The 27,887-nt window shown below is 33.8% G+C and overlaps 1 protein-coding gene across 4 annotated transcripts in view; it reads right to left on the reverse strand.

The window, feature by feature from the left end:
* Positions 1–27,887, reverse strand: part of BDP1 (BDP1 general transcription factor IIIB subunit) — a 47,818-nt gene that overhangs the window by 18,681 nt on the left and 1,250 nt on the right. For all 4 annotated transcript variants that reach the window (XM_034441178.3, XM_034441181.3, XM_034441179.3 and 1 more), the window contains exons 2-26: positions 24,516–25,074; positions 23,350–23,459; positions 22,517–22,576; positions 21,374–21,541; positions 20,281–20,414; positions 18,634–18,728; positions 17,681–17,735; positions 16,910–17,068; positions 15,526–15,807; positions 14,730–14,889; positions 13,942–14,062; positions 13,318–13,391; positions 12,820–13,044; positions 12,413–12,560; positions 11,483–11,565; positions 11,083–11,344; positions 9,433–9,629; positions 7,456–7,648; positions 6,549–6,721; positions 4,463–4,661; positions 4,166–4,293; positions 3,027–3,234; positions 2,057–2,238; positions 1,572–1,788; positions 328–542 (exon numbers count right to left, since the gene is read on the reverse strand). In XM_034441178.3, the coding sequence (XP_034297069.2) occupies positions 328–542; positions 1,572–1,788; positions 2,057–2,238; positions 3,027–3,234; positions 4,166–4,293; positions 4,463–4,661; positions 6,549–6,721; positions 7,456–7,648; positions 9,433–9,629; positions 11,083–11,344; positions 11,483–11,565; positions 12,413–12,560; positions 12,820–13,044; positions 13,318–13,391; positions 13,942–14,062; positions 14,730–14,889; positions 15,526–15,807; positions 16,910–17,068; positions 17,681–17,735; positions 18,634–18,728; positions 20,281–20,414; positions 21,374–21,541; positions 22,517–22,576; positions 23,350–23,459; positions 24,516–25,074 (4,407 nt within the window). The remainder of the gene's footprint in view (positions 1–327; positions 543–1,571; positions 1,789–2,056; positions 2,239–3,026; positions 3,235–4,165; positions 4,294–4,462; positions 4,662–6,548; positions 6,722–7,455; positions 7,649–9,432; positions 9,630–11,082; positions 11,345–11,482; positions 11,566–12,412; positions 12,561–12,819; positions 13,045–13,317; positions 13,392–13,941; positions 14,063–14,729; positions 14,890–15,525; positions 15,808–16,909; positions 17,069–17,680; positions 17,736–18,633; positions 18,729–20,280; positions 20,415–21,373; positions 21,542–22,516; positions 22,577–23,349; positions 23,460–24,515; positions 25,075–27,887) is intronic.

Genomic DNA, 27,887 nt, shown 5'->3' on the forward strand with positions numbered 1-27,887 from the left:
TGAAAGCAATGTCTGCTGTTTGTCTTTGGGCTGTGAAATCTCTCTGATGTGTATGTGTCTATATTTCCTGGGTCGACTTTTCTTCTCTTTCAGCTTTTTTTTTTTTTTTTAATTTGATTTATATTCTGCCCTTCTCCGGAGACTCAGGGCGGCTTACAATGCGCTAAGCAATTTTCAACTTTCATAGGATTTGTTTTGAATTTTCTATTGTTCTTCTTCTTACAGTCTTTCTGACTATAGGACACCTTCCTTAGAATCTGATCCTGAATGCTTTAGAGCCCTCTCATCCCCATACAAGACATAACACTACTCAAGGTGTACTTTTACCCTTTTAAGTTTTCTACTTCTTTCTCTTGGACAGAAAGCGGTTTAGGGATTTCTTTTTTAATTTGAGTTTCGTTCTCCGAAGGCTGGCCTGACGAACCATGTTTCCCAGAGTGCCTACTTCTTGTTGAGGAAGCTAATTCTATGCTTTCTGTACATTTTTTTTCTTTCCTTGATTCAGAAATTGATGCAGATTCCATCCAATGTACTGGGCTGCCCTGGAAAGAGTAGAAACACATGCCATGTTAATCGGGGCACTTATATAAAGATGTCAAAATGTGACATGTTTGTCATGATGTCGTTGAAGAAAAGACATTACTATGCCATGATGTCCTAAGATTGGAGATAAGCACATAAGTCATGTGGGATGTCCTCACGTGTATATCATTATTTGACCTTGTGAACACCTATAAATTCAATGCAGGTAGTCCTCGACTCACAACAATTCATTTAGTGACTGTTCAGTTACATCAGCACTGGAAAAAGTGACTTATGACCATTTTTCACACTTATGCAGCATTCTCATGGTCACGTGACCAAGATTTGGATATTTGGCAACTGGTTCATATTTATGATAGTTGCAGTGACCCCTGATCATGTGAACACCTTTTGAGATCTTCTGAAAAGCAAAGTCAATGAGGAAGCCAGATTCACTTAATAACCGGGTTATTCACTTAACAACTGCAGTGATTCACTTAACAACTGTGGCAAGAAAAGTTCTAAAATGGGGCAAAACTCACTTAACAAATGTCTCACTCAGCAACATAAGTTTTGGGTTTAATTATGGTTGTAAGTCAAGGACTACCTATATATATTTATTTTTCCAAATATTTTTAAGGAGCATCAGTGGAACCTTTCAGTCGGCTGCACTGCACAGCGTATTTCCTCCTGCTGCCTTCCTCTGCAACTTTACAGCCCTTAAAATCAATTGCGGTAAGGAAGGCTGCATCTGTATACAAGGGAGAGTTATTTGTAAAAGGAAATCAGAAAAATAGAAGTGCTTTCCACTAACACCAGAAAATCAGTATAATCCAATATGTATTCTACTTAAATATACTCCATGCACATATACAAATGTATGGTATTTAAATACATTTTTATAATATTTCTTTTTTGAAATCTGCTCATGAGCTGCTCTAAGTTTCTATGAAAATAAAAAAGATCCAACAAGTATTTTGTATTAGCAAATGCAGTACTCATGAAAATATTAATCAAGTGATGATTGAGGATGATTAATCTATGCTTACCATTAACAGAGTTGTTTTTCCAAATTTGCTGCCATATGAGGTATCACATTCTCCATCTCTCCCCGTATCTCCTTTGCTATGTTCTCTTTCTAAGGAGGATTCTGTGTTTTTAGGAACTTGTGCCACATTTGGCTTTACCTTCTGCAGATGATCTATCACAGGCAGGGCTGTATTTTTGTTTTCTGAATGATTTATTTCTTGAGGGTCACAAGTATCACTAAAAACAAAAGTAACCAAAACTATTGAGATCATACAGGTTTTGAAATTGAAAATATATTTGCAACTATTCGTTGTCTAAATCATACTTTTTTTTTCAAAAACCAAAAACCAGTCAAGTTCATTTGGTTGATTCAAAAAAGACAAACGTGGAAAAAGCAAGAAAAATTTGGAGTTGAAAATTAATGAAAGTATTATGCCATATTATATAGAAAATAAATATTAGGATCTCAGGAAAGTTTTCATTTATTTATTGAAAACTGTTTTACCTTCCAAGAGCATCCAAATTTTTTCTTTTAACGTCATCTTGGTTTTTCAGAATACCACATTCCAGTGATTTCTCAGAAGGATGTTTCTTCTGATCAATCCATTTTTTTGATGAGCTTTCAGTAGCTTCTGATCCTTCTTTTCTATCTAGATTATCTGGGAATGCCTGGACAATGACTTCATCCTTGATGTTGAAGAAAATTTGTGAATGATAATTATTATCAGAGTACAGCTAAAACACTTTCACATTAAAATTCAGAATTTAGAATATTGACATTTCCTATTTTGATAGTTGACATGATTTCTCCAAATTTGCAGTTCATATCCTATGTAAATTGGTAAGATATTGTTACAACAGTGATGTACTTAGTGATATCTAATTTTTATGTTACTAAAAATGTAAGAATATTTTAATTGAAACTCAAACATTAACTGCATGATTTCTTTTTATGAGATGTGGGACAGGTATGGTTGCATCTGGGAATCACAATAATTTATGGTTTAGTGAGACTTAAACAACTGTGGCCTCCATACAGGCTTACAATTCCACTATCCCATAACTACAAGGAGCATGAAAGCTTTCATCTCAACTTCTGATGAACTACATTTAGCACTATTTGCTGAACCAGGGAAGATTTTCAAATCTTTACCATAGTTAATTTCAAATGTACCACTTTAATCCATCCTTTATATTTTATTTTATTTTATAATAAATAAAAACTAAAAAATATCTTAAATATATAAAATATTTAATAAAGATTAAAGATAAAAGAAGTATATCATGTTTTTATTTATATACATATACATACATACATACATACATACATACATACATACATACATTATACACACACTATTAAAACTCTAGCAGCTGCCAGGTAAGATGGACAAACGAAAGCATAGGACATGATATAAATAAATATTTGTTAAATAGTGCTGAAAAAGTTCAAATAAATTGAGTAGGTAGCTAACCTCTGAAATTAGATATGGATCATCTTTCTTGCTAATTTCCATCTCTTTTACTTCTTCCACAATTGGAACACTAATATCTTCTGACACGGGTACTTCCTTTTTGCAATTGGTCCTTCCAACATTAAATTTGGCTCTCTGGAATCGCCCTCTTACCAACTGAGCAGGCTTGATTGTAGATGACTTATCTCCTTGGAAACTGGATTTCTCTCTATCAACCAAAGATGGAAAGTACCAAATTGAGTTAACAGATATTTAAAACAGGCATTTGTATGTTGATATGAAATTAATTCTTAAGAATTATTTCTTCTGCTTGCCTGCTTGTCAAATGTTAATTAGAAACTTTCCTTCAAAATAACTGAAAATAAACTGTATTTCTGCTTTTCCATGGGACTTTGGGGCCCAATGCCATTCACTGTATTTGTTATATTTTATTGTATATTCTTATTGTGTGAGCTACCAAGAATACTATGACTGTAGCAGGATAGTAGTTTGATAAATAAATCATTATTTTACAGCATGCTATGTGAATACAGGATATGATCATGTTAGGTGCTAAAAACAAGGTGAGTATTGTTGAAGAATAATTAATTATGAACACTTGCCTTCAGTATTTTATTCTGAAATAATAAAATATATTTTTTCTTCAGCTATTACCCTGGGGAAGATTAAATAAGGTAGTCCACCAAATAAAATACAACTACTCCCTGCTTGCCTTTCTCAAAGAGAAAGAAAATAGCTGAACCAACGAACTTCCAAAACTGAAAAGCAAATTTTAAATTTCCAAACTAGCATATGTGTAAGAATGTAAGAAATTAACAAATCCTAAAACTCTATCGGTCTGGTATATGATTCATATGTATAGTTCCTTAGCCCCATCTCCTAAAATATGCCCCTTTTTCTGTATTCCTTCTCCATGAGTTTGTTTCTAATCGCTAAAGGGTTTCTATCACTTTCTATTCCATATCAGTGCTCCTGTAAATTGTTCATGAAGGTCAGAAAAGGAAAGAAAAAAAATCTGCACATGAAAACACATATCTTTAAAAAGTGTAAGTTCATAAAAGCAACATCTAATTATTTCAATTATTTATTTAGGTTTACTAGCATAGATCATAAAACAAAAGTCACATTTGAGAACATACCTGAGACGTAGATCGGAGCTATTCTGACAAGTACCAGGCACTAGAGAGTCTTTCTGAATTACTTTCTCGGAGTTTTGTAGTCTACTCTCCAAATTTTCATCAGATAAAATTTTATCGTTGATCTGAGTCTGAAAGTTAAAAGTTTCAATCTTAAACTGAGAAATAGTTTCAGCAGTGATATGCTGAATATCAAGGAATAATTGTGGCAACCCAGAAAGCCCATTTATATTGAATTCCAAACATTCAAGATTTCTATGTAAAATAACAATCCAAACCAAATTTTCTTTGACTTAATACCGTTGATGGAGTTTTGGTAGGTTCAGATTTTTGTAGTTCCAGATTTCCAGTGGTTGTTAATCCACTTCCTTCCAGGGATCTCTTTTCTTTCCTTCCAATTATTCCTCCTATGTTAGGTTTGGGTCTCTGGAACCTGCCTCTGAGAAATGGTATTGATCGAGTATCACTATGCTTGCTTTCTTCCTGTGACCTCTGTTTGCTAGAGGAAAATCAAAACGAGCAGACATGGCAATTAGCCAAAAGTATTACTGACAGAATTTCTAACAGATAATATCCATATGATCACTAAACAGGATAAGGAAATGTAAGGAAATGTATGTCCATTTTTGTATTGATTTTTAACTGGCATGCTGATATCTAATAGAATAGTAAATTTTATTTATTTTCTAGTCGTTATTGAACTTAATTCTCATCCAATCTTCAGTTTGGATTTAAACAAAGCACATGTAGTAGGGCTGATGCTTTGAAACTGCTTTAGAAAAAATGTTTTGGAATTTGTGGAAGCACAACATCTCATAAGCAATCTGACTCTGTTCAGATTTGGTACAACCATAAAAACATGCTACTCTTGTAAGTTACATTCAAATCAAACCAAAACAAACCTTTATTATGACCTTTGGACTAGAGAGCACAACAAGAAATATGCACAGTCCTGTAATTATTAATAAACTTTGAAATGTAATAAAATTACATGAAATAAGTTATTGTAATAACAGGAGTACAAATAACAATGGCAATCACCAAAATTTGTTCTAAACGTCCATTGTAGATAGGACAGATACGAGTGATGGCACAAAATCAGGCAACCTGGAAAGATGCATCAGAATCCTGGTCAGATAAAAGCAGCAACAGATAGACATTGTGCTCTCTACCAGGGAAGTTCTTTAAAATGGGATAAATGTATGTCTTCCTTCCTTCCCAAGAGAGCAACAAAGAGATTCCATAGAACCATCTCCATCTTGTGTTGTATTTATGTAACACCGCTGAAAACAGATGTTTTTATATTGCCCCCATAGAACTGTAGAGGTTAGTACATCCAACTTGGCCAAGGTGAAAGCCCACAAATTTTCAAAATTAGAATTGAAGAGAGATAAAATGATGGCACACCCATTTGAGAAGAATCCATATACTGTAGGATTGGATAGTAGGCTTAAACATATGTGAAAATCAGTATCCCAGATATGTTATTTCTTGGCATTTTCAAGTCCTAAAGGACAAGACATTCCAAAGAAAGTCCTAAGCAGTGGAACTTTCTATTAGTTTTTGTTAGCCAGGTTAATTTAATAAGGTGTCTGAAAAATCAATTTCAACCAGAAATTAAGGAGAACTAAGCTCTGGCACTCACAGAAGCAAACCTGTCTCTAACCATAAAACACCATTCTTTGTGCATTATGGATCATATTGATTTTAATGAATTCACTACTTAGACAGAAGGCGGTGGGGAAGAGCAGTAAATAGCAAAAGTAACATCCCCTTTTTATATGCACATCATAGACATCACATACAAATATCAAAGGGGCATAACTTATTACACAGTGGTGCTTTTGTCTCTATATCCCTTTTTTTGTGACAACTTGGGCGTACCCATGGTTACTTCCAAAACTTTTGTGGCAAAAAGCCAATAAGGATAGATCATTTTCTATCTATGATTGCCTCACCCACTTATTTTAAATTGTAAAAACATTACCCATATCCAAATGAAGAAGTGCTGAAAATACTTTTTAGTAACATCATTGTGTTATTGCTATGCTGCCTCCAAGGTTCCAATAGCAGGAAAAAAATCAACAATCTTTTGACAGCTCACAGCATGTTCCTCCCCCCACCCCCACCCCACACCATTCCCTGTGGTCAACCCAAACATTTTAGCTACTTTTTTTTAAATGTAAGGCTCTTGGATCAACTGTTAAACCAGTCAGAAACACACAAAAAAGTAGGGGTGGGGTTATGTAATGACTTACATTTTCCCTTTTAACCTTATCAATTTAACTCACCTTCAAAAAAAGGGTTAGGATTAGGGCTACAAGTAAGTTATAAGCCTTACAAAAGAAATTCATATCAAGAGTCTTAATAACCACAGTATCCTTACCCAACTAATTCATTTTTCTGGGTATCAGGTTCCAGTGAAATCTCATTTGATGCATCATTCTTAAGTCCTGGAAGATTCTGGAGAGACAAATGGGTTTCATTTGTTGCAACCTCCTCTTGAGCATTGGTAGTACATTCCTCTGAAGTTGATAAGGTTTTAGATTTTACTGCTTCCTAGAATATATCAAATTATTCAAGAATTAATGCATGATGCAAGCACTTAAAATTCTGAAATTGCAAAATAGTGCAACACACAAGAAACAAATTTCAGGAAAAGCAATTAGAAAATAATTTTCAGTTCTCCAGACCCTGACATATGTGACATTTGACATTAAAAAAACCCTAGCTGACACCAAAGTCATAGGTCGGTGGGACTTCGCACAGATCCATGTTGTGCACCAGTTTGTCCATCATCACCATTTTACAAAATGTTCTAGTTACCAGTTGGCTTCCAATTGCACTTCAAGAGGCTGTCATCTATAAAGCCCTTCATGAATTAGGGCCTAGTTACTAACAGAATTGCCATTCTTTGTTCATTTCTGATTTTCCTATGTGAACTGGCAGGATTGGCATGCTCTATGTCCAATCAACAAAGCAATCTATGCTATGGATCCTCAGAACCATGTGTCTTCTGTTGCTGGTTCTGACCTTTGGGACATTCTCTCCAAGTTTATTATGTAAATTATTACATAATCCCAATCTGCTACCTTTTAAGAAAGCTTTTAAAAAACTGGCTCTTCTGAGCCAGGATACTTTGTGAAATGCACACACACACACATTACAAATCCATAAATTTAAATGCTCTTACGTATCCTTAAATTGTTCCAAATGGGCGGCTTAAAAATTTAAGAAAATAAATAAAACAAGTCACAGTAATTACAAGCAACAAAATACAAAGTTAATCTTACACTTAGATTAGAGGTGACACTACATTCACTTTCACTCTTTTCTGCAGTATCCAATTGGGGTTGTACTGTGTTTAACAATTCCTCTCTGTCTGATGCATTTTCTAAGTTCTTCTTACATCTTGATTGCAAACTCTCCAATGAATGCTCTATTTCAACAGTATTATCTTTTTTTTCTTCCTGAAGACTGGAATCTCTGATTAACGAAGGGGAAAAAAATCAACCTATGACTACTATAATTTAGAAAAACACAATTTTTGTGTTCATGGAGATTTTAGACTTTGACATTTTAAAAATTATAGAAATTAACATTTAGATAGGCGTGCCCACTATAATAATATCTAATTTATTAAAAAGAATTATGATGAGTTTCGGACAGACAAAAGTTGCAATTAATTTGTTAAGATTCTAATAAATCTACAAAATGTTTCTATGCAGCTTGCAACTAATACTGAGAAGACTCTGGAGGCAAAACACTGCTAATGCATATTTGGTTAAAAAAATGTCCAACTTGAAGCTTAGAATTGCATGCCACTTTCATAACCTTTGGGGTTCAGCTTTTGATTCAAAGTTACATCAAACTGTACTGTTGAATGCAACAAAAATGAGTAATTGTTATATTTGTAATTAGAGAATGAACAAATTTCTTAATATTAAATATAAATCAAATTTAGTTTTCATTCTGACAGATTCCAGTACTTATTACTGATCCTCTGTAACACTTTTAGACTGTCTCAATAAGCCATCCAAAGTTAACTGTAGCCTTCAGATAAGAAAAAACAATATGCTCTTCAGGTAAGTCTAGAGCAGTGGTTCTCAACCTTCCTAATGCTGCGACCCTTTAATACAGTTCCTCATGTTGTGGTGACCTCCAACAATAAAATTACTCCTAAGACCATTGAAAATATGTGTTTTCCGATGGTCTTAGGCGACCCCTGTGAAAGGGTCATTCGACCCCCAAAGGGGTCCCGACCCACAGGTTGAGAACCACTGGTCTAGAGGAACTCCTGTCTTGAAGCTTCTGCTACTTAGAATAACATTTATCCTAGCTTAGAAATATAATTGGATTTGAATTGGCATAGGAGAGGTCCTAAACTCCCTTTGTTGCAGGAATAGGGAATTGTTAGTAATTTTATCCAATCTGAATCTTTTGGTACCTGAAAGATTATGTAGAGCATTTCCATTATTTAAGCTCATCATTAGACACTATATAGCCAACATGGATAAATAATTCATGCACTATAACAAGGGCAGGCCTCCTTTTCTGTTGGGTTGCAATTCCCATTTACCATTATGTAAGGTTGATGGGAGCTGAAATACAACATTGAGAGTGTTAAGAACTGAGAATCACAAGTGGGAACCAGCAGGTCCTGCTCTAGAAAGAAGTATTACGTAATTGTATCACAGCTGTATCCTAACGCCCTTAAGAGGCCAGTCATGTATCCATTAACTCAGTGGGGTAGGAAGAAAATACCAAGAAATTAAACTGCAGCAGAATCGGTGGTAAAATCAAGATGGCCAGTGCAAATAAAATGGTAGAATCCAGGCCTCTTTTATAAGTAGGCAATACTGCACACATTAAAAAGGGGCAGGCTTTTGATTGCATGATTGCACCTATCGTTAACTGTTTTGACTTCCCTGCTGTAGATTCCTCTGTGCTAGCATAGATAATATACAAAATATGCCTACAGTTTCTGCACCGCGATGGATGATCCACTGTTGGGTTAAAGTTATTTTCTTGAGGCAATGAAACATGTAGCTAGCTGAGTCATGTAGTCTTCCACAAAATTAAGCCAAAGACAGGATAACGATTGATGTATGTAGAGGTCTGAGCCTCAGTATGAAGCTGACACAGAGAGCCTCTAGTTCCCAGCCCTGTGCTATATATAGGCTATGTCATAAAGACAGGTATTATGCATTTCCCTATGAAATAGGGGTTTTATGTGTTTGTTCTCCATTTTTAAAATAAAATACGCCTACCTGCTGGCAGGATTTACCACATCCTTTGTAATATCAAGTGACAAAGAGGCATTTTGTAGTGTATAACTTTCAGACTCTATTGGCTTCTTCACAGGAGATTGATTTGAATGTGCTCCACCTACTTTCTCATGGCTGACAACTGTTCTTTTTTCTAATGCCTCACACTGTGGTGTGTCAGCTTCATGAGCTGTTGCATCCTAGAAAAAGATTAAATCTCTGAGGTATAATAGTTTACAGAGAAAAATGATCAGCTAGAATAAGGCTAGTTTTCCCAGAGGAGAATGCAAAGCTTTTAAAAGTCATTAATTCACATATTAGATAATACAAGTACTGTATTTTATTTTTTTAAAAGGACAATGAAATAGCAACAAAAGAAAAACTCTTTATCAGAGGTGTTCAGATTATTGTTGTACTGAACTGCTGTTCTTCTATTATGAACTTAATGCACTTCAAAAACATATAGCATAGTCATAGTAATGCTGACGTAAGAGAAAGAAATCCAACATATACGAATTAAGTTTTTATATCCACTGCAAAAGTAGAGAGTAGGATTATCAGCATTTATAAAGGCCATCTTCTGTTCAGTTTAACCTGTTCCCCAGGATTCTAAATTCCAGATTGTAGTAATCAAGAGTTGGGTCAATCTATAGGAGTTGCTTTTAGTATATCAGTATATGCTTCACAAACAGGTAGTCCTTGACTTATAACCATTCATTTAGTGACCATTTGAAGTCACAATGGCACTGAAAAAAGTGTCCGATGACTGTTTTTCACACTTATGAACACTGCTGCCAGAATGGGACAATTCACCATGCTCAATTCACCACAGCCAACTCACTGAGACCAACTTGCCACAACTTGCCACAGGAGAACTGAACAAATACAAAAATTAAATTAATTTCAATGTAACCGTGGCCAATAATAATAAAATAAAGAAATCAATCCAGAAATGCAAGAGTTACAATAATGTGTTATTGCCAATAAAAGTAATTGAATAAAATGATTAATACAGTGTTGAATTGTCCTGTGGCAATTGTCCGACAGTGAATTGGCCACAGCAAATTAGCCATGATGTGTTGGCTGTCGCGAGTTGTCTGGAGCTTTGCAGCATCCCCCTGGTCACACGACCGGAATTGGAGCACTTGCAACTGGCATCTATTTATGACAGTTGTACTGTCCGGGATAATTGTGATCACTGTATTTCTAGCCATCCTAGATGACTTCTCACAAGCAAAGTCAATGGGGGAACCCAGATTTGCTTAATGACTGCATGATTCATCTAACACCAGCACCGATTCACTTAACAACTATGGCAAAAAGATTGTAAAATGGGGCAAAACTCATTTAACAACTGCCTTGCTTAACAATGGAAAAAATTGGTGCAATTGTGGTCATAAGCCACGGACTACCTATAATAGGTACATAAGTAGAACAGACTGACTTATTAGAGTAGACTAAACTATCATTATATAGCACACGCCTTAAATACAGAGAAACCATACCATGGTTTAAGAAGAAATTCAAATTAATTCAGTGAAGGCACTGGTATCTTAAACAATACCTATTTCACAGAAGGAAATTTGTATAGGTTGGTACCTAATTCATTCAGTCTTTGACAGTTAGTTATTGTTTTACATACAGCATACTTACGGTGGTATTCTTATTTAGAAGTTGACAATCATTACATTCAGTCGGCATCACAGTCTTTTCAGTGATTACTGCTTCACTTGCTAATTCAGTCCCTGCTTCGCTTGGATTTTTTTCCGCCTCAGTGCTTCTTCCAAGTAGTTCTTGCCTTCTAGCAACTCTTCCTAAATTCGGTTTTGGTCTCTGAAATCGTCCCCTTGCTAATGGTGCAGGTTTGAGAACAGTTTGCTTGCTACTTTCTTGTGAGGTAGATTGGTTCTTATTCCTAAAAAAATCAACCATGAAAAGGCAATAATAAAATGAAGTAATTCCTAAAGATGGCAATCATTTCTACTTCTATTATTATTAGTTAATAAGGAAGAAAATCCTTGCCCAAATTCTGAGTTCTTCTCCCCATACTTACGCAGATTCTGCATCCAAGCCCTGGCAATGTGTTTCAGTATTCTCAGCTGTGATGATGCTGGGTGCATCATTCTGCTCAATTTCCTGAGAATTAATCATTAAAAAAAGAACGGCTGTACCTTTTCAAAACAAATCACTCTCTTCATATAAAATTTAGAAACACTTTATTTTACCAGATTTCAAGTTTATATTTTAATTAGCTGGCTTCTTAAGAATATTAATTTTCACTCATCTCAAATACAAGTCATACATTTTGGAAAAATGACTAGTGAGCATTCACAAAGCAAACAAACATGACACTGGCAGCTGAGACTTTTCAACGTATTCCATAATTTCCTATTCCTCACGTTTATTACCATTCTTGCCAAAAGAAAGAAATATACTAAATGGCAAGGAGGACTTAAAAATGTACAGAAAGTAAAAATATTAACCAACATATTTTTATTATTATACATCTTCCCTTCCCAAAAGAAATTGAAAATATGTTCCAGACCTTATCTAGACACTGGTTATTTATACAGTTTCTATTCTGTTTTTCTTAATAAGCTTGTAGAAACAGGATTATGTAAAATATATTTCTTCTCTTTTAAAGAAATAAAGAATTTTACAAAACCTCTAAAAAACAATTTAGAAAACATGCTGTGTCCCTTTTATGCTGTTACTGTACTGTACATCATTCCAGAGAAAATAATAATTGCAATAATTATTTCTGCTTTAGTGACACATCCTGGAAGACCCTAACTCAACATTCACGTACATTCAAGCAAAAACTGTTGATCACCATACTCTACACTGATTCAAATTTAACTGTACATTCCTGTGCAGTGTGCTATGAAATGAGATGGTGGGTTATACAATATTTTTATTCAAGAGAGATAATTGAAAGCTTTCAGTTCCTCAGTAACACATATAAATCCAAACTAATGAATACCTTCTCGCCTGCACCATCAGATCCAGACTTCTTGAGTTCACCTTGAGCAGATGCTTCTTTTCTGCCAGACACTTTACCAATATTAGGTTTAGGTCTCGTCCATCGACCTCTCACTTCCATCTTTCCCACAAAAGCTTTTTGACTCTCTCTACAGAAAAAAAGAGTAAAAAAAACTTGGTTTGAAACCTAGAGTGATTTAGACGAAATGGAACATTTAGATAAATCACCATCAATCAATTTCAAAAGGCAGCGTTATTTAGAATAGCTTCCATCTTGCAACAATATCTTTACATCAAACATCTGCCTACCCTAAGCCCTTGGTAAGGACTCAACAGGTAGATAAAAATGCCAAATCTAATCTAAATGCTAATTGCTGACTGTGCAACAAACCCTAATAAATTACTTACTCTATTACTTTTATGACATCACTGCTTGCATTGCATGTTTCCTCTGTAGCAGATCCAGAAATGGAAGCAGCTTTATTTTCTACAAGTGACTCAGAAGAAACTTTAACAATTAATGGGTTAGATGCTACAGATTCTATTTTTTCAGATGCTCCTCTTAAGTCTGATTCGAAGTTCTGCAGCTGCGCCTCCTGTGTGGGCTTTTCAGGAATTGCCCTATCCATTTCCCTGCAAATAAATTGGAAATATCCATTTTGCATGTAAAACAGAGTCTCTGAAAACTTAATTAGGATAAAAAAAAGGCATTAGGAAAGTCCCTACATACACATTTTTCTTCAAATAACTGATCCCACTCTTTTGCCATACCACAAATTGCCCTAATTCTTAAACTGTCATATAGAAAACAAAGCACTTCAAACTTGTTTGGAAGCCATTCTACCCCACTTCATGTTGGGGAAAAGTTCTCATTTGGTTCTGGGAGGAAGAACAACTTTTACTCACATGATTTCTTCACTACATTTTTGTGATGCCACGTTCTGATTTTTATCCAGTTTATCTCTTATAGGTACTTCATTCTGCAAAGCAATCAAAGTAGCATGATCTCATTATGAATTACACAATTGATTTATTTATATCTTGCATTTAACAATCAACTTTGATTCATCAACCACAAGGATTCATACTCTAACATACACTAAATAACAAATGAACAAGTATGATGCAATGTATGAACCAGGTCTATGTATGAAAAAAAGAGTAAAAAGAAAAATAAAAGGTTGAAAGTGAAATAATGCCAGAAATAACTGGAGGATGTACTATCAAATTAGCGATGGGATGTTTTTAATCAATCCTAGTCCAATCATATTGCAGCCAATAATACCAAAAATTTGGCAATATACCTATACAGTAAATGTAGGTGCAGAGCTTTCCCACTTTCTACCTCTGAATACAAAGAGCCCTTGTCAGAACCAATATCAATATTCAAATATTTGGGCTCACTGACTTTGCTGGAATGGAGCACAAGTCTTTAAAAATGACATATTTGTAGTATAGATTTAATATAGATATTCCTCAAACAAAGAGAATTAGCAAGCTTTAACAGAGAAAAGTTAATATATACTTTACCTGGACTTCAGTGGACCTTTCAAAATCTTCTATATTTTCTTTTGGAGTCATTTGAGACACCGAATGCTGCTCAACATGGTGCTCAGAAGTAACTGATGAAACATCCTCTTGTTCTGGTTTACTTTTTGAATATTGAAAATATTATAATATGCACGCAATATATATTTTTCCTTTTTTTTCTCTCTAACTGATGAAGAACTAATGGCATTTTTCTCTTCATATAATGTGTAAGCTACGAAACAGACTTATCTTAAAAATTATACAAGCAAGCAAAGTGACACTATATTGTTCAGTGAGTGATACTCCCATTTTTAAGTCCTTACTAATGTACAAACCAGTTCTATATATTCATAGTAACAATGGGAAAAGAAAAAGTCATTAATTTTCATAGTACAGGTAAAAATCAAAACTCACAGAGAAAAAACCTTTACCTAATATAATCAGACTGTCAAAGTTAGAGAAAAAGTTATCAGAGGAAAATTTATTCATAGTGCACAATAGTCAATTCATCATTTATTAGAGGCACAGATTCCTCCTCACCCAAATAAAAAGTAGTTTTCAACATCCCTAAGTTCTAGCAAGATTGAAGTTCATATATAGCTTCATCAACAACATGCTGAAAACAGCATAATTTACCGAACTAAATCTGAATATATTGTTGTTTCTTAAATTACACAAGAAACATTTAAAATTAAGCCACACAGGAGAGAGTCTTATAAAGTTATAAAAATGTGCTGTACTTTGCAAGACTGTTTTGATACAGTATAAAATGTATATATAATTTATACCTATGGTTTTTTCCCGCTTCTTCATTTACTCTGATACAGCATGGTGATTCTTCTTTATCCATGATAAGAGTTTCATCAGGGATTGTTCTGTTTGGGACTTCCAGTTCATCACCAACTTCCTGAATGCCACTTATCTCATCATTAGACGATATATTTTTCCCTAAGAACAGATTGTCATGCATTAAAAATCCTTCGAACTGGCCATAACTATTAAACCTATCCATAATTAAATAGAAGCTGAGCCCACAGTTATATTCACAGTACCGTAACCATTTATGGTTGACATTATGGTTTGTACTGTAGGCGAATCAAGCCATAGATGTTTAGTTCCCTCCAGTACAAAACCAAAACTCTCTGCTTGTGCCCGGCTCTTCCAATGTAAATAAACTAAGTCTCAATGGAATGTTTATCGTATTGTTCCGTTTGTTATTTTCCTTTTTTCCCCCCACAAGTAATGGGTTGGATTTGGTATGAATCATCTTCCAGATAAAAGTAAGAGAGTTAATACTGATGGCAGAAGAGAACATTTCCCTCTCATGCCTTCTTCCCAAATATTTATGATACTTCTGGAGGGCCTGTACACCACAAAGGGAAAATGGCACACGGGATGGTGTACAAAAATGGGGGAGAGAGAAATAATTAGGTGATTTACACTAATGGCAGCATTCCAAATAAAAATCTGTCCAGGAAGGATTTGTACCAGTGGAATAAAAGGTAAATTGAGTTAAAGTTCAGAAATTAGCACAATCAAGACATAATATCTCAGTGGTATAACAATAGCATTTCAAAAGCTTACTTTTCTTTTTAGTCATTTTTTCTTCCATCATTTCTGTTGGAATATTTCTTTCTTCAAGAAGATTGTCTGTCTCTTGTTCAGAATCTTTTTTCTTTCTTTTCCTTTTCTTTTTGGTCACTGCTGATTCAATAACTGTTTGCTCTTTTGCCTGTTCCAAAATGCTAGGAGATTCTTCATTCTCCTTTTCAGCTGTTTCAGCATCTACTTCTATTTCCATGTCAGAACTTCTACTATCCTGATGTTCATCCGGACCATGGTTGGACTGTCCATTTACAACTTTATCTATCAAAGTATACAATATTAAGCAAAGGTATTCCAAATAATGAAAAATAAACTTGTTCAAACAGCATGGACAATATGGAGACATTCCATTTGCTGCTCCTTATAAACTCACAGCATCTTCTGCTCTCCTAATGTTGGTCACAAAATTGCTAATTGTTTTAGTTATACAGAAATGTCCTTCATTTTTCTCAAGGTTATATATCTCTATAGTACTAAAACTCTTTGTGTGTTTGATACTTTGCAATCTTCAGTTGGGTAAAACATTGCATCATAGAACAAAACTTTGTCAACAAAGATTCCCCAAATGGACTAACTTACTGAATGCCAGAACTCATCACTCTGGAGTTAATTAAATTTGGGGATTTATTTATTTTTTTGCCACTTTATCACTACCACCATGCTGTCAGTATCAGTCAACTGATCCTCATTCTCAACATTCCCTGATAGTTTCCCACAATCTGTCTCATATGAGGGAGGGACTTATATAATTGTTGACACTCCTGCGCTCCTTGCCATCTCCTTATTAGCAAAAGTTTTGCCTGGGGGAAAATTGCAGGAAGAAAGACAATGAAGAAATCATCCAGTCCCTCTGCACTTGTACCGTGCCAACCATTCATTTACTCCCTTCTCCACCTGGCAGCAGTTAATTACCTGCCTGCTGGGAAAGGAAAGGAAAAAGGAGGGAGGGGAGGAGAAATGGAAGGAAGGAAGGTTTTGACACTGGCTGCCAGGAAATCAAAAGTCATTCCCACTTCCACTGATATTTTTGCCCATCCGTGATCAATCTGTTTTTCTGATATTCTGAAGAGAATATCTTTGAAATGATAACCAAGGTCACAGGTTGTCTGGTATTATATACAAAATATTTCATCAAAAATTATCAGGATCATTGAAGTAGAATCAAAGTATTCTGCTTTGATCAATAAACATGCAATTGCCAAGAATCAAGACCGACTCAAAGGTATACAGGCACACAAAAATCAAGTATGTTCTATGTTCAAGTGTCCTACAACTACTGTCCTTGTATAGAAAGAACAGAATGCCACATGGCAGAGGAGCTATTCATGACTTTGCCAAGAATTTTAAGTATTATTAAAATTACCTTTTCGCTTTTTCTGAGATCTTGGGGAATTTCTCTTATTGGAATTTTTTTCTTTTTGTTGCTGACTTGCAGCATCTTTATCTTTCTTCTTCCTCTCATTTTCCAGGACCTTCTCAAGGAGTTTCGTAAAAAAACTGAAGTCAAAGGGCCTTTTTTCTTCTGTCCAAAAGAGAAATGATGTGATAAAGTTACTGAACACAATATATACTTTATTAAATGGAATAAGTGAAGTAGCTATATCATTAACTTTAGTTCTGTTTATTAAAATAAGTCTTTGCTTATTTAAAAAAATAATGTAAAATGAATGTGTAATTTTTAATGTGTCAGGATTTAGAGAACATTTGAACTATTTAAAAAAAAATTTTTTAAATTTAATTTAAAATTAAAACATTTTGTAAATATTACAGTTAAGGAAGATTGTACGGTAGTACTTAGATGCATATCTGTCTGAGAAATGTTAAAGGTTAAATCCAATGGTACATTGGAGGCCATTCCTGCTAATAGACTAGAAAAAAATGGTCTCATTATCATCCTGGAGTCCTCATACTACAAGGTCAAGGGTCTGATTTTGAGGGAACATGAAAAATTGCAACAAGAATAAAAAAAATTCCCCCTCAATGATCAGAGTTCTACTCACACTATATTCATTAATTTCAAGAAATAAAATAAGCCCTTCACACTGAGATTCATACTGTGAAGATGCAGTCCAATGAATTTTTACTAACGCACATATGTTTTCAAAGGAGAAAAATAGCCTATACCAATACTTACTAAATGCTTTATCTATTCTCCATCCATTGACTTTTTCTTCCCGCTTAAATTTATTCTGAAAACAGAACGTTGTAACATGATAATTACTTTATTGAGAAATAATATTGGTTTAAATCCATACTTAATCCTACTCAGAGAATGAAAGGAGAGGGTTGCATGTTTTTATTCTCGTATGTTTCCTAGGTAAGAGACAGAATTTTTAGTATCCATAAAGCAAGTTTACCTTTAAGAAAAGCAAAGTTAATGCTCTGAATTCATATCAGAAAAAAACTCTATGATTAAAACTGCAATCTAATGAAACATATTGATAAATAGACACTAGTCCTATTAGAAATAGTACTACTAATAATAATGACGATAGTATGATAAGTAAAAATAAGAAGCCTAAAAACAGAACATGAACTAATTAATCTACATCAAAAGACTGCCTGGCAAAAAATTTTTGGGAAAAAATACATAAATCACTAGAAAAGATGATTGGATAGCATGTAGATTTTAAACCTGAACTATTTTTATTAGGTATAATATCAGGTAAACTTGATAAGAAAAGTATGTATTTAATATTGCACAACTTGACAGCAGCGAGGATTGTATTTGTGTAATGCTGGAAAAATGAAGAAACACCACGAGATGAAGAAATAATTAAGAAAATACTAGAGTGTGCAGAAATTGACAGACTGACATTAAAAATGAAACAGAAAGAAGATACAGAATATTATCAAACATGGAATCTATTTTATCAGTGGTTGGAAAAAAGGAGTGGAGATTAAAAATGTAATATGTATTGTTAAGCAAATTAAATATCCAGACAACATGTTTATTAAGCACTAAGAAATGTAATTAATAAAAAAAAAGGATACCTGGTACATTCTCTGAGATACCATAAAATATTAAATACACAAGCTAAAGAATATCTTGTTGATCCTATTAATTTTTTTCTTGAAAATGTTTACCTTGATTTCTGTTCTTGCTCTGTGAGGAAAAAGCTGACTAATCATCGAAAAGTCAGTTCCTACCATACTTATGGCTAAGAAAAACATGTCTGTTTCTGTAATTTAAAAAAAGATAAAATATGATTAAAGCAATTGTCATTTTAACATATCAGTGTCAATCTTAAATAAACAGATTATAGATTAATCTAAACATCAAAGTATCATTTTTTCATAATAATCAAAAATATTCTTTATTTCACACTGGGAAACTATGTGATCTGCCTTACTTAGAACTTCATCCAGTGTCTGGCTGTCACTTTCACTTTCACCTTTACTACAGAAAAGGTGACATATCCAGGCGTCTGAGGCTTTTTTGCATACAAAGTAAATAACATAGTGTTGAATTATCTCCTATTTTTAAGCCCCTACTCATATCTGTTACATGAACTGTACATTTTAGTAAGCGTTGAAGAGGCCCGTACTTTGGTCATTTCTCAAGGTTTTAGTTAATTGAAGAATAACTGAACTTTTAAAATATTCTAAACACAAAGGATTTTTTTAAATTATTCACTTCACATGTTCATCTTTGCAAATGAACTATATACCTCCAAATTCACCAACTAGAGCTGGAAAGTCACACACTAATCCTAATATTGATCTATGAAAAAATTGCCCAATTGTTTACCATGTGTAAATCACCTGAATTATTTCAAGAAGCATTATTTCTAATTCCGTATAACTCATTAAAAATACAGGAAATTGCCAGTCTGAGATACTGAGGAGTCTTTGGTGCTCTCTGAACTTGGTTGTTTGCTTGCAGGCATTTTTTTTGTCCAGCTACATTACAATATTAATGCTAGTGAATATGGAGTTTGCTCCCTGTTTATATTCAGAAGCTTGCCTGCCAATATTCATGTGGGTATGGTTATCTTCTTGGTAGTTCCTAGGGTATAGTTTCTGGATGCTATATTGCAGTTTCTCCTATAAGTGGTGATTCCATGGGTGTGCCTCTGATTTGTCAATATACAGCATCAATCAGACTGAAAGTAGGCAGTGATGCAGAGATTGATGAGGTCAATGATTCCAGGTGTTTCAATGTAGGTCAAGTGGTTGTATTGGGCAATTCCTGGAAACTTGGCATTCAGACAAATCAGTCATCAATATGTATCAATAAGACATATGTACACACCATTCAAAAGAGACAAAATATAAGAAGGAAACAAAAAAGACAAGAAGACATCCCCTCCAGGAGCCAATATCCATATAAGCAGGGACTGATACCAGACAACAATCAAAATAAATGCCCTAATCAAGGAACTACCACTGAGAAAAATCACACACCCAGCAACATTGATAGAGCAAGCTATTATATTTAAAGAGGAAGAAAATTCCTAAGTTAATAGTACTGATGATGTTACCTACTTGGGTAATGAAATGTCTGCAGAATAGCAACCAAAGTCAGACAGCACCAACTCCAAAATTCAAACCTTAGCTACATATATATTCTTCTATTGATATCTGATTTTTTGGCAGTAAATATAATTCATATATATTCTTGCAATCTATAACTATCTATTAAACTGCATATATCTTTCACTGACACACACTGAAAGATGCATATTATATACTTAATATGCTTCTGTGCCTATAGCACTAAATTATACATACCTTTTTCTGACCATGGTCTAGTATAATAGCTTTTCCTGAAGCTTGAATATGTTGTTGTGGAACCACGCTCAAAGATGGGATCATTTTCTTCCACTACACACTGTCCTTTTGTCCTTAAAACCTCTACAGTTAAACTAAATAGGAACAACAAAAAGAAAATAATTATATAAAAAATGCCTTAAGAAGCATTATAATCTTAGGAACAATTGTCTTACTGATAATGGAGAAAATTTGCGACCTGTTTTGAAATACAGGTTGTCCTCAACTTACAATAGATCATTTAGTGACCGTTCAAAGTTACAACAGCACTGAAAAAAGTGATTTACAGCCATTTCTCACACTTATGACCATTGTAGCCATCCCCATGGTCATGTGATTTACATTTGGATGCTGCTTCATATTTATGATGGCTGCAGTGTCCTGGGGTCATGTGATCCCCTTTTGCAACCTCCTGACAAGCAAAGTCAATGGGGAAGCCAGATTCACTTAACAATTGCAGTGATTCACTTAACTAATGTAGCAAGAAAAGTCGTAAAATGGGGCAAACCTCACTTAACACATTTTTCACTTAACAACATAAATTTTGGGCTCAATTGTGGTTATAAGTCGAGGACTACCTATACAGCAAAATATATAAATGTCCAAGAAAGACTGAGAAATTGATGAAATATTTTTTTTGCCCTCAGTATTGCTAAAGCAGCTCTTTAATATTTAGTTTCACTTTACATTATCTTTCCATGATGAATAAATAGATGATTATGAAACTCTCCCTCCAGACACAGGATAATGATTACATGTATAAGAAATATTTTTTGGGAGAAATACATAATTGTCCTATTGAACATCTTTCCAAATTAAGTACCAAAACTCCAATGGGATTTACAAAATAAGTCACAGGATATAAATCTTAAAAAGAAAAGCAGAAAAAGGGGATATTTTAAAGGCAGGAATTAATATCTGGTTTTATTTATACACAGTCAGTCCTAATGAGGGAAGTCTTATTTCAAGTACCAAAATATCTTCACCAATATTAAGCACTTCTATAAATGGGCACCGATTTTATAACACAAATTGACTGATAGCAAAACCTAACCTTTCTTCATCCAGAATAATTGAGCCATCTTCTGCAACTTTCACTCGAGGGACTAAAAGAGAGCCATCATCTTCCCCTCCTCCTCCTCCTCCTCCTCCTCCTCCCTGTTCTTCATCATCATCGTCTTCATTTTCATCTTCATGATCAGCAACTATTCTTTCTTCAGGCCTGAAATTTGGGGAGTAACAGTTCAAATAGCACTAAGCTCTTTTCATATTTACTTTTCAAAAAAAATATATCCTTACAAGAATCATTACATCTATCTCATTTTTTTAGCTGGAGTATAACTTTCCTTGGGGTGTATGTTCATATTCTTTATCCTAACTAACACACCTATACCTAAAAGATTGCAGCAGAACCTTACTTAATAATTGCATATTTATACAAACATAAATTTAATACTACCAGCTATAAATTATGGCCTAGGCACTGGATATGAGAACGGGTGATGGGTTTTATTCTTTAGCTGACCACCTCTTGATTGCAAATGTTTCTTTCCCCCATTAAACATAGTATGGAATTATTTATGTCTTAATCCTCAAGTACTTCTAACACAGCACTGAAAATCAGCACTTAAACGTTAGGTTAGGAATGCTACCTCAGAATTAAATTAAACTTGCTTAAATTACACTTTATAAAAATAATGGTTACATGCTTACAGTAGCAAAATAATAAGATGAGGAAGGAGTTTTATGTATATTTGCCATCTTAATATAAAGTAATAAAGGCAAAGAAAGAAAGATGGAGAGAGGGAGGAGAGAGAGAGAGAGGGAGAGAGAAAGAAAGAAAGAAAGAAAGAAAGAAAGAAAGAAAGAAAGAAAGAAAGAAAGAAAGAGAAAGAAGGAAGGAAGGAAGGAAGGAAGGAAGGAAGGAAGGAAGGAAGGAAGGAAGGAAGGAAGGAAGGAAGGGACAAGCAAAAGGAAGGGAGATTATAGAGCTGAGCATGCCCCTGATTTTTAATTATAATAAAACCAGGATTTCATCAAAAGGATAACATAATTAATCTGCAACTGGTTATTAGGATTATGTTTTAAACCAATAATTTAATTTCAGCAATATTAAGCAAACACATTTTTTATTTTTTACAAATGTATTACTGATCGTACATTTCATTAATACTATTGCAAAAAAGAAATAAATTACTCTTTTGCTTGGGTCATTGTAGAAGTCTTTTCTGTTTTCTTCTCTTCAATGAATGACGACCTATTAAATATTGAAAAGTGCATACTTAATTATTCATTTAATCCAGCAAAATTCTAAATTTCATAGTGCATAGTCCAAATGCAATTAAATTGTGTATTCAACTGTGCTAATTGCTAGCATGCTACAGTATACATTTTTACACACAAAAATTGAATTTAATTTATTCATGTAAAGTTTAGTAAGATTGAACTAAGGTAAATCTGCATGGTTTCTCAATTAGTGAATCAAGATAATAAAGCACAACTATCACTTCAGATTTCACAATATAACAATAATGTCCTGAAAACAACAGATAACAAGATGATTTAAATCCACTTATTTAGAAATGCCAAATTTTCAACAAAGAATAAAAAACAAATTATGCAAATGTTTTATACATACCAAAACCAAAAATGTGTCATTGATTTCAATAAATCTTGCCCTGTAACAATTTGATAAAGTTCCTAGACACATTTTATTATATTGCTACTCATTTGGCTAGAATACAGATGCAGTTTTATAGAAACTAACATATATACATATTAGTAATTTATACTGTAGAAAAACATCTAGAAGCCAATATTTCATAAGTAAAAGACTACTAGACTTAATGTCTCAGATGTTTAGTGCTATATGCCTGGGAGCCCAAGTTAACAAAACTGTTGTTAAGATAAAAGAATGAGTGAGAAACCATATAAGGCTCCCTAAGATCTTTAGAGGATACAGAGCATATAGATCCAATGAATTAATAAAAACAATTTGTACCAACATGACAAAAGAATATATGCACTTACTTCATAGGATTATTTTCAGGCAAATAATAAATAAAATCTCTCATAGTCATTTTGGAGCGATCTTCCGGCATATTTTTTTCGATTATAGGATATTTAAATTTCCGTTGTTTCTAGAAAGATAAATTAATAGTTTTATCGTTCCATAGATTTTTATTTAAATCTTGTTTCAAATTTTATCATTTGTATATATTTAAGAGTTTTCTACTTGTCATATTCAGTTGCTAGCTTGTTTTATTTTATTTTTACTTTTTTGCTGGTGTAACTTTATCTATTATTTTAATTATTTTAATACATTTTATAATGTTGAGAGACAGAAGCAGAAAAACACAATATAATTTTAAATTTTAAAAATGTATGTGAATGTATAATGAAACCATAACTAATTACCATTACATGAAAATTTACCATACAATTTACGCTACCATATTCAAACACCAATACACCTTCTGCACCCCCTCACCTAATTTAGATGGAAGACAGAATTAGAATGTGTAAGATCGACCAATTGGTCACAGCCTACTGATCACACATTGACTTAAATCCCCGTTATTTACCAGAAGCATCAGACAGAAATTAAGAAGCATTGGAGAGCTTAGCTGGCAGCTTAATATATTTCAGATGTTTAGAATTAGAACCCTCAGAGTTTTTGCTACTGACCATGACAGCCAGAGCTCATGGCAGAAATTGAAATCCAAAACCAAGTGTCTACCTAGAATAGCTTGGTATAGTACAAGCTGCCAAAGATCTCGCTAGTTTACAGTGATACTTTCTGTAATACTTCCATATTGTAACAAGAGATTCTTCACTTCTCACAAGTGAAGACTGCCTTAGTTCAACAGTAGGGCTTAAGATCTACATGCAAGAGGTCACAGGATGAAATCTATTATTTCCAGATAATGATTAAAAAAATCTTCTCTCTGTAAGACCTGGTTAAAGACAGATCATCATGGAGAAGATCTACCCATGGTCGGTAGGAGTCAACAACGACTTGGTGCCTAATCACTCTCTAGAATTAAGAAATGTTGCCATTCAGTACTGAAAAAATATCAGGCTGGAAAAATCAATGATCTGATTCACTATAGGATATTTCATCCCAAAAAACAAGTTAGAACTCTTTCTATTTCCTTCCCTGATAATTTCAGATTAAAATTATAAAAATACTGTACTTTCTCTTTATTCAATTCTTCTTTCAGCATCTTCCTTAGCTTCTGAGTTTTGATAATTTTCACACGATCTGAACAAATCTTTTTCTTATCTGTTGAAGCAGATTTTGTCTGCATTGTTTCCTCTTCCATCAATGTTTCCTGGGTGGGTCTTTCTTTGAGGGGCGAGCTTATGTTCTTCAGAAGGGCTTCATCACTTCTTTGAGCTGGCATACACAGGCTGGGTTCTTTACTAGCAGATTTTTTAAATGGAGAGAACTGTGGCACTTGAGGAGCAGAAGTTTTCTTTTCAGGCAATATGGAAGACTTGGGAGAATTTTCCACATCAATCTTTTCAGGTAAAGATGTTTCTTTTTGAAACAGAGAGTTACTAAAAGCAGGAGAGTGAGATCCTTGTTTTTGAGAGCATTTTGATGACGAATCAACAGTGGGAGGAGGTGGAGGTACAATTTTTGGTTTTATAAGATTAGGCATAGTGGATATCCGTTTTCTTCTCTGTGGAAATCCTTCGGCATTTTTCCTGCAGTCTCCATCTCCACTTTTATCACTAATCTTTTCATTTCTGGAAAATTAAGAGAAATATTAGCTAATAGAATAGAATAACATAATGACAGAATTTTTTTGAAAGGTAGTTCAGTAATTACTATGTTTCTCTGAAGATAAAACCTAACTGGAAAATAAACCCTAGCATGATTTTTCAGGATGCTTGTAATGTAAGCCCTACCTTCAAAATAAGCCCCCGTTAAGATCGTCAGCCAGACGAACGCATTTACCATATTTCTTCAAAAAATAAGACCTAACCGGAAAATAAGCCATAATGCATCTTTTGGAGCAAAAATTAATATAAGACCTGGTCTTATTTTTGGGGAAATATGGGTATGCCATAGTTTATATAAATAATTATACTATATTATAGTTAATTCTTATTAACTATATTAATTCTTAATCTAAGAGCAACACTGATGCTCTTAGATTAAACTTGAGACCTAAACAAATATATTAGGACTCTATAGCAAAATGAATATAGATCAATAAATAAATTTCCCAGAAACACAAGTTTACAGGTAATTCTCGACGTACAACAGTTCATTTAGTGACAGTTCAAAGTTACAACAGCAACTTTGAAAAAGTGACGACCATTTTTCAGACTTGTGACCATTACAGCATTCTCACAGACACATGATCAAAATTCAGATGCTTGGCAACTGACTCATATTTATGACAGTTGCAGTATCCCAGCATCATGTGCTCACCTTTTCTAACCTTCTGACAAGCAAATTCAATGGGGAAGCCAGATTCACTTAACAACTGTGTTACTCACTCAACAACTGCCGTTGTTCACTTAATAACTGTGTCAAGAAAGGTCATAAAATGGGGCAAAACTCACTCAACTAATGTCTCACTTAGCAACAGAAATTTGGGGTTCAGTTGTGGTTGTAAAATGAAGATTACTTGTATTATCAACAAATGTTTATTTGGTATATTTATGCCATGACTAGTAGAAAAGTAACACAATACTACAATGTTACAATGCAGGTTCATGAATTCAGAAGGATAGTTATGTAATAAATTGTCCTGAAAATGTTTTGGGTTTCTTCAATCTAACTTTATACATAACAACTCAGATATAACTACTACTGAGATCAATGAGATTAACTTCCATGTAAATATATAAAATATATCATTATGTAAAAATTCAATCCTGCACATCTCTGTTAATAAACTAATTAATCTATTTTATTTTTGTTTTGTGATCTGATTTTGAAAGGCAAAAGTACTTTTAAAAACATTAAAGTATGGTATCATTATGATGACAAGATTAATAAAAAAGAAAAATGTTAATAAACAGAATTTCAATAATTTTGATCATATCTTTAAATGTGTACTGAAAACTGATAAATTAGGTTACAAGCAACACATTATCAAAATTCTTGCGGCTAGTTTGATTTCTCCTTTTAATGTTACAGAGTTATTATCTGAGTCAATCCTATGCTTGAAAAAGCACATTTCTTGATATTTTGGTGAATTTCAAATACGGGGTTATAGCCAAGTAGAACACATACATCTTTAACATTCAGAAATTGATCTAGAATTTAACAATCTTGTTGATGTCAGCCCCAAACCCAACAATCATAGGAAATGACCCAACCATATGGATTAATGTACCAATTCCTAAATTACATCTCCAATGGCAGGGCGATTGTAATCAAACTTCATTTAACATTATCTGAAGCATCAATATATACAAAGTTTTAAATCACATTAATTTCATTTTACGATCATAGGAAACAAAATTATCATTGTTTAATGCAACCTTTCAATGATTATCAGAGTACAGCATTCAAGCTCATCATGCTAATTGTTACATAAATAACTAAAATCAATTTCATCAACTTGTTAAAAGAGTTACTGACTTAGCAGCCACTACCTCTAACTTCTGGGGAGCTTCAGAAGCAGCAGCTGTATTTGGTTCAGTGTTAATTGAATATTCTGCCAAAAAGTTCCTTGATGTAAATCAAATTGTTTTAACTCCCCCCCCTCCCAAAATGCGCACACACATATATTAAATGTAATAATTTTGAATTTAAAAAATTGCTTCCTCAGACATGAATTGATCCAAAATAATAATATTGTGATGTCCAGTTTACCCCCTCCCCCAACAGATTTAGACATTATTTTTTAAATGGGATTATCCCATAAAGTAATGAGATAAAGGGTACAAAATTAGATCTGTAACCCAATACTTGCTCTGTATGTCTTGGAGCATTAACAGCAGATAATGAAACTGATACTTACATTAACAGGAATCCCAATACTAATCAAAAATTAAATGGGGCTAGATAATGAGTCTCAAATTGAGCCTGAAGACAAGGATAAAACTTATTAACTGGGATATATTGCACATGTATATATGAGTGTTCACGTCTCTCCCCTTCCCTGTGTGTGTGTGTGTGTGTGTGTGTGTAGTACTGCAGCCTCAGAGGAACAGTAGAAAGACCAAGCCATTCTGTTTGAAAGTTCACCAAGCATTTTAAACAAATCAAAAGAACAATTCTATTTGTAATTTATTCATATGATATAATTTAATGCGAGATCTCACACAACAAACAAGTTTCAAATTAAAGACATTACTTTATTAATTTATGTATAACATCCAGATCAAGGCTGCAACAATCCAAAGGACCCCTAAACTGCAGCAATGACAGTTACCTGTATTGTTCTGTTTATTTTACTTATTAAATTTATATGGTCAAGTCACTTTTTTCAGTGCTGTTGTAACTTCGAACAGTCACTAAATAAACTGTTGTAAATCAAGGACTACCTGTACATGTTATCTAATTTTCTATAAGAAGCTGTCATTAAAGACTTACAAGA

This window comes from Pantherophis guttatus, chromosome 2 (assembly GCF_059756535.1).
Source record: "Pantherophis guttatus breed Tessera chromosome 2, ASM5975653v1, whole genome shotgun sequence".
Classification (NCBI taxonomy): domain Eukaryota; kingdom Metazoa; phylum Chordata; class Lepidosauria; order Squamata; family Colubridae; genus Pantherophis; species Pantherophis guttatus.